This window comes from Gallinula chloropus (assembly GCF_964237585.1).
Source record: "Gallinula chloropus genome assembly, chromosome: Z".
NCBI classification, from domain to species: domain Eukaryota; kingdom Metazoa; phylum Chordata; class Aves; order Gruiformes; family Rallidae; genus Gallinula; species Gallinula chloropus.
Window position 1 is genome coordinate 86713106 of NC_140089.1, and position 6930 is coordinate 86720035.

The 6930-nt window shown below is 59.3% G+C and overlaps 1 protein-coding gene across 1 annotated transcript in view; it reads right to left on the minus strand.

Annotated features, from left to right (window-relative positions):
* SKOR2 (SKI family transcriptional corepressor 2) overlaps positions 1-1019 on the minus strand; it is a gene marked incomplete at both ends in the record, with an annotated part of 26072 nt that extends 25053 nt beyond the window's left edge. The window contains one exon of the mRNA XM_084278697.1: positions 1-1019. This exon is cut by the window's left edge and continues 1207 nt beyond it. Within this exon, the coding sequence (XP_084134823.1) occupies positions 1-1019 (1019 nt within the window).
* Between the last annotated feature and the right edge of the window lie 5911 nt (positions 1020-6930).

A 6930-nucleotide genomic window follows, 5' to 3' on the forward strand; every position in this document is an offset into this window, starting at 1 on the left:
AACTTCTGGAGCACGCCGCCGAAGGAGCCTTTGCTGGGCACCGGGATGACCGGGTAGCTCCGCGGGCTCTTGCCGCCGTGAGCGGCCGCCGCCGCCGCCGCCGCCACGGCCTCCTGCAGCTCCTCGTCCTCCTCGAAGCGCGGCCGCTTCTGGTGCAGCTCGGGCGGGGCGGCCAGGAGGTGCGGGCTCAGCAACCCGCCGCCCACCACGGCGGCCGCCGCCTTCACCGAGCCCAGCGGGTGGCAGGCGGCCGGGGCGGCGGCGGCGGGGGCGGGGGGAGCGGGCGGCAGGGCCCGCTTGCGGCTGCCGCCGTTGAACATGGCCTTGACGTCCTCCCAGGCGAAGACCAGCTCGTCCTGGGGGCTTTTGTCGGTGAGCTTGAGGTGGCGGCGCCAGGAGTTGAAGTTGGCGGCGTCGGGCTGGGTGTACTTGGCGTCGGGGGTGCGGTGGGAGTGGAAGATGAACTTGTTGGGGGAGAAGTACATGCTGCAGTAGCTGCACTTGATGCACTTGGCCCGGGAGCTGTTGTAGCGGGCCGGGATGAAGCTGCCGCGGCATCCCCAGGCGCACTCGTGGGACACGTCGAAGGCGAAGTTATCCGGCAGCTTGGGGGGCCGGTTCTCCCCTAGGAAAGACTTGCAGAGCCGCTCCGCCTCCCGCTTGGTGATCATCCCGCAGCGGCGGGAGGAGATGGGCATGGCCCCGGCCCGCCGGAGGATCTCCAGCTGCACCGGTGTGCACTGCACGCAGGTGATGCCCAGAGCCACCCGCCGGTTGTGGATCTCGTTGTAGCTGAAGTTTTTAAGGAGGGTGTTGGAGATCTGCGCGAGGCACAGCCGCTCCTGCCCGTCGATGACCAGGGAGACGATGGGGATGCCGTAGAGGATCACCTGCCCCACCTGGTTGGGCTTCATGGCGGCGTGGCCGGCCCTCGGTTGGTTCATGGGGTCCGGCGGGTAGGCGCTGGACGGCGAGGGCAGCAGGATGTCGGTGGGGCCGGGCAGCGGGCTGGTCGCCATCGTTTCAGCGCCGGGGCGGCTGTTGTGCTCCAGCTGCGGGCGGGGAAGGGTTTGGGGGGTGGGGGGGAGGTGTTGAGAGAGAGAGAGAGAGAGAGGGAGAGACAGCGCCGTCAGCCGGGGACCCACCGCGGACGAGGGGTCCCGGCTGCCGGCACGCCTTTCCCCGCCCCCCTTCCCCCCGACTCGGGTCTCCCGGCGTGGGGAGGCGATGCCCTCGGCGACCCCGGCCCCCCCCCCCAAACCCAACCTGGCGTCGCGGGGGGTGTACCCGTCGCTGCCTGCCGCCCGCTTCCACGCACCCCGGCTCTCCGACGTGCGCATCCCACCCGCCGGTTCGAAGGTGACCACGAATGAGCCAAGCGTCCCCGTTAAGAAGATGCTCCAACCCACGGGCGCTTCGTCCCGACACGCGGAGCGGACGCCCGTGTCCGCCTCCCCGTCCCGGAAAACCGCACTGCCCAGGAAAGACGCTCCGCGGGCAGCCGGCGGGCACCGCACCCGTTCCGCACCTCCCAGCTCGGCCCGACGGGTTCCTTCCCCCCCCCCCCCCCCCCCCCCGCACCCCCGAGGACGGGGCGGCTGCGGGAAAGCGCGGAAGAGGAATTAAAAAGAATAAAGTTTTGGTGCTTTCCGCTGCCGCCCGCGCATCCTCCCCGCCCCGGCGCCCGTTACCTCCGCGGCCGCGCTCTAGCCCTGCCGCCTCCGAGCCCTCCTCCAGCGGCTGCCGGCAGGGAGGTGCATCCCCGCATCCGCCGCCGCGGAGCAACGCGGCCAGACGGAGCCCTGCCCTCGGTGCGGCGCGCACAGCGGCGCCTGCAAGCGCGGAAGCTCCGCGCCTCGCCGGGCGCGCAGCGACCCCCCGTGGGCACGGTGACGTCAGCGGCCGGGGGGCGGTGAGGGGGTGGGGGTGGGGGGGTGGGTGTCCAGCTCCGCCATCCCTCCCGCCTTCCCCGCACCGAGAGGGGATGCGTGCGGGGTCCCCGTCGGGGCTCGACCCCCCGAGCGCCCCGGCGGAGCGGTGCCCCGGTCCGGCTCAGCTTCCCGCACGGTTTCCCGGCGAGGGGACGGAAGGGCTGCAAGTGGGATGCGGGATGCGGGATGCGCTTTGGCGCTTTTTCACCCGCGTCCCTCTCCTTTTCTTCCTCCACCTTTTTTCCTCCCCACGCTTTGAGCCCGATCGCTTCTCAGGAAGCGAAAATCCTCGCTGCAAAAGCCGCTTCTTTTAGGGAAACGGTGTTTTTTTTAACGGATCTGCTCGTAACTACGCGGCGGGGCGGGGAGGAGAGAGGAAAAATCAACCAAAAAAGTTAATTTCTCGCCAGAACCGTGCTGGTGAGGGCACGAAAAGCCTCCGCGACCCACCCTCCCTAAATACCTGTACTGGAGTGGTTCATCACAAAGCACTTTCAGAAGGGCCCGGACCCGGATTGCCGCTTAAGCCCCCGCAAAGCAACACAGCGCAAACACCATTTTTATAGTTGCTTGTACCCCTAATTAGGGAAGGAAAAAAACCACCCCAACCCAAACCCCAAAACAAACACACCAACCTAGGGAATAATCTGCAGCACGGTTGCCGAGTCTGCCTCCCTTTCCGCCCCCCCACACCCTTTTTTTTTTCGAAATGTCGATTTTTTTCACGATCTACTCCAGAAAAGCGCCGGTAACGCCGCTCCCCGCAGCGTGGGATGAGGATGGAGCGGTCCCTCCGCGACCCCCGCCGCCGGTAGCCAAACCCGATAACTCGGTTCCTTTCCAGCGAGGGAAGCTGCGGAACGGGCTAAAAACCTGGGAAAGGGGGACAAACTAAAATCTCCCTTCTAGCTGAAACGAGGAGGAAGGGGAAGGGGGGGAGTAGGGAGGACAACGCCTGGACCATCGAGTATTTCTTAATACCCCTCTGTTTTTTCTTGGGGTATTTTGTTTGGGTGGTTTTTTGTTGTTTTTTTTTTTTTACAAATGCAGTTCCGTCTCTCTTTTTCTGACCAACCCCAAACCTTTCCACATATCTTTCTACGAAAACTCGATGTTTGGGGTTTCTTTCTTCCCTTCTTTCTTTCCTCTCTTCCTTCCCTCCCACCCCCCCTTCCCCCTTTCCCTCCTGGCATCGGAGATCCAGGCGAAAAATCCCTGCCTGCACCGACATTTCCTAGGGCATCCGCGCTGAAATATCACCGACTCCCTCCGCTTTTTTTCCCCATGGGCAGCGAAAGGATGTAGACCGCCCCCCTCCAACCCTACCCCCCCCCGAGATCGCTTAGGTCCTCTCTTAACTTTGAGGAAGGAAGGGAAAAAATTATAAATAATAATAATAATAAAAAAAAATCACATCACTCCTTATTACTTCTGTCAGTTCTTATTAAACTTTGCTCGCCCCCAGTGCCGCTACTGTCACACGGGGGGCTCCCCCCTTTCCGCCCCCCCCCCCCCTCCCTCCTACGTGTTTTTTCCTGACCCTCTTCTCGCACGGAGCCTGCTGCTTTCGTGTGAGCAGTAGCTGTAAGCCCCACGTTGGTGACATTTCAATCAATGCTTCCGAGCCAGGCTGACATGAATTTTACACTTCAAAACTCTCCTCCGCCAGCTAATTGATTCAAATTGTTTTATTGGTTAAGCCCGTGTCACACACTGTATGATCTATTACCGCGCCACGGTGAAAATCCACCTCCCCCCCATCTCGCCTTCTCTTCCCTGGTCGGCACCGGGAGGGATGTGAAGAGGGGTTTTAGGGAGAAGCGCGCCTCTCCTTGCGGGATCTCGGGTGCCCGCATCCCCGCAGCCACCGCCGGCCAGCCCGCTCTCCCTCGGCCTCTCGGCCTCTCGCTAGCTTTTCCCTGGAGAAGCCGGGGATGGAGAACCTCGCCTCGGGGCTCTGAGCCCGGCGTTGGAAGAGGAGGGGGCTGAGGTGGGGGGCGGGGGAGGGGGGGGAGGAAAGCAATCCCACGGTTGCAGGAAGCGAAAGGGTTGAGCGGGTTTGGTAAAGCACCTTCAACGAAGCGACCCCCCGAGCTGGGTTTTAGCAGCCTGGGAGAAGCTGGAAAAGCCGCTTGGGTCCGGGGGAGCCGTTATCCGGCTCCTGCGGTTTATTTCCTGGCGATTAAACGAAAAGCAAAACTTTTCGGTTCACCTGCTCGCTGACACCGGCCTCCTTGAAAACCCGTAGGAAAACAAAACCGAGCGGCTTCCTTCGGCTTCCTCCGCGGGGGAAGTCGAAGCCCGGTGGGGACTTGAGGGGACCCGAGACCCTGCGTGTCGCAGGGGCACTGCCCGCAGCCGCACCGGGTGGCCTTGGCTCGGTGGAGCTTCCCGAAGTGCAGCTCCCCGAAGGCACCAGCGCTTTAGGGGAGCGGGGCGAGAATATACCTTTTCTCCACTTTTTTTTCCTTCCCCCCTCCCCCCCCTGTTTAAGCCTGTTGGGAAGCCTCGTGAAGCAGCAACGACCCCACCATGGTGATGGGAAGTGGAGGGGCTGAGCTCCACGACTAGGGAAAGGTCGGCGCACCCAAGGGCCGGGCGGATCCTGCAGGTGTCCCCCCAGGTGCCCGAGGCCCACGGGGCTGCTCCGGCCGCAGCCGAACCCATCGGCCGGCCGGAGCCCAGGCTGGACGCCGGGCCAAGGGGCGGGAGGGAAATTTCGACTTGAAGTGGGGTGTCTGCGCTCCCAGCCCGGGTAGCTGCAAATCTGGGCTCCTGTCCCGACACCGCCGCCGGTTTGCCGCCGTTCATTTCGTTCTACGCCGTTGCCGCTTGCAATGGCCGGGGTGGGACTCATCCTCCTGCGAGAGGAGAGGGAAAGACGGGCAAACTTCTCACAGGAGCCAGGAAAAGGCATAAACACGAGTCCTGTCCCCTCATCCCTCCTCTCTCGCGGTTCTACCTAGGCGCTGCGGAGCGGGAGACGACAGCAGCAGCTCCTCCGGCTGCGGATCGCTCCCTGGAAAAACGAGCAGCTGGGAAAAGCAGCCAAGTTTCAACCACCTCAAAGCACCCTCGCAGACTTTATTTACTTTCCGCGGCGTTTAAATACTGTAGCAGAGAGGCCACCACGAGCAGTAAGACAACCTGGGTACGTTTGGGTTTTATTTAAAGAACAAAAAACCCGACAAAACCCGCAAACACACACAAAGAAAACCACCCCCAAAGCGGGTCCGTTCCCTCCTCCCACCCCTCCACATCCCATTGAAACTTGCAGCCGTGTAAATAGCAGACACACACAAGGTATCGTTATAAGACTGCTGCTCCTAATAAAATTTAGGCGGAAAAACGAGGGGTTTAAAACACTTTTTTTTAGGGGGTAGATTTCGCTTGCGCTGCTCGGTCCAGAGCAAAGGTCTTTATTAAGTATTATTATTATTATTATTTAATTGCGTTTTATTATATTAAGCCGAAAGCAGAGAGAGCATTTGGAATAGAGGTGGTCCCATCTGGAAAACCCCGGAGCTCATTTAGATCACATCACTTCGGGCTTTTGTCTCTGCTCCTGAATAACCCAGCTAGACACAACAAAAGGGCAGAGATCTCTGCGTGGAGTTTTTCAGCGGCAGGAGGACGCCTCGGAAAGATGCATCTATAGTTATAATAACTGGAGGGGAAAGGACTCAACACGGTCTTCTCCCCTTCTCTCTGAAGGCACCGGGAGAGTTTCGGGATGGGGCATTTCTGGGTAGTTTGATGCCCCTCCGGTAGCTGAAAGCCAAGGCGGCTGCTGAAGGGAAGGAACCGTGACCGGCGCCTTTTGTCTGAGGGACCTCTCAACTTCCCCAATTTAGAATGCTCCGAGCCGTCAAAACCCAAGGTGGTCCTCGCCGAAGGTACGTACAGACCTTAGCCAGGAGGTGCGGGTACCCCCTCCTCAGCATCGCCGGCGGGCGAAGACGACCCGCCAGCCCCCACCCCTCCCGCATCATCCTCCCTGAGAGAAACGGCATTTAAAAAAACCCCAAACAAACCCCAAACAACCACCAAAACCAAACCAAAACCCGCGATCAGTGATTTCATTTCATCGAAAGAGAAAGCGACTGGCAGCCCCGGGGGTGATGGGTGCTCCGTACCCCGCTCCTCGGCGTTTTTAACCGCGAGTGGGTTTATTTCTGTCCTGCCCAGGGATGGGGTGTGTGGGGGGGGGCAGGAGAGCAAAGAGCTGCGAGTTTAGATGTGGGTGAATTAACACGAGAGGAAGGGGTGGTTGTAGGGAAGCGGGAGAGAAGGGGAGGAGGAGGGGGACACACCCGAAAACAAACCCAAAAAACCCCCCCACCAACCCCCACAACCCACGGAAATCACCTCAGCTATTGATTTTTTCCCTTTCAAACGCATAAATTACAGCGCCCTTGAACATCTCCCATCAGCAAGGTGCCTGCTCCGAAGTACTTAAAACGAGCAACAAACTTCCTCGGCAGAGAAGCGAGGCCCCGGCCGGGCTGCGATGGGAACCAGCGAGCCCAAACTTCCCAGGGAAACGTGACGCTGTCGGGCGAAGGCTCATCACGTCAGTAAATAATTCAATTCCGCGTCTTTCAGAACCCAGTAACCTTGGGTGTCTTAGAAAGCAGATTGTACAAACAGGCAATTAAGATGAGCACTGAGACTTTCAGAGGAGATATAATGAACCAGCTTTAATTACTATCTTGAAATTAAAAATGTAATATACAGATTTAAATTTATTTTCACCTAAATTGTGTATAAAATTATATGGCTTTTTTTTCCCCCCATCTCTCTCCTCCCTCCCTTCCCAGGCTAAGAAACGAATTGCCACCGAGCTTGCCACTAAAAAGTCTGAAGTACTTTCCAAACCCCGTTCCCCAACACAGAGTAATAATGATACATTTATCATTACTGATGACCACCCACTGGTTTATTATTGCTTTGTTGCAACTATTACAATCAAGAGATTTCTTTATTTACTGTTAACACT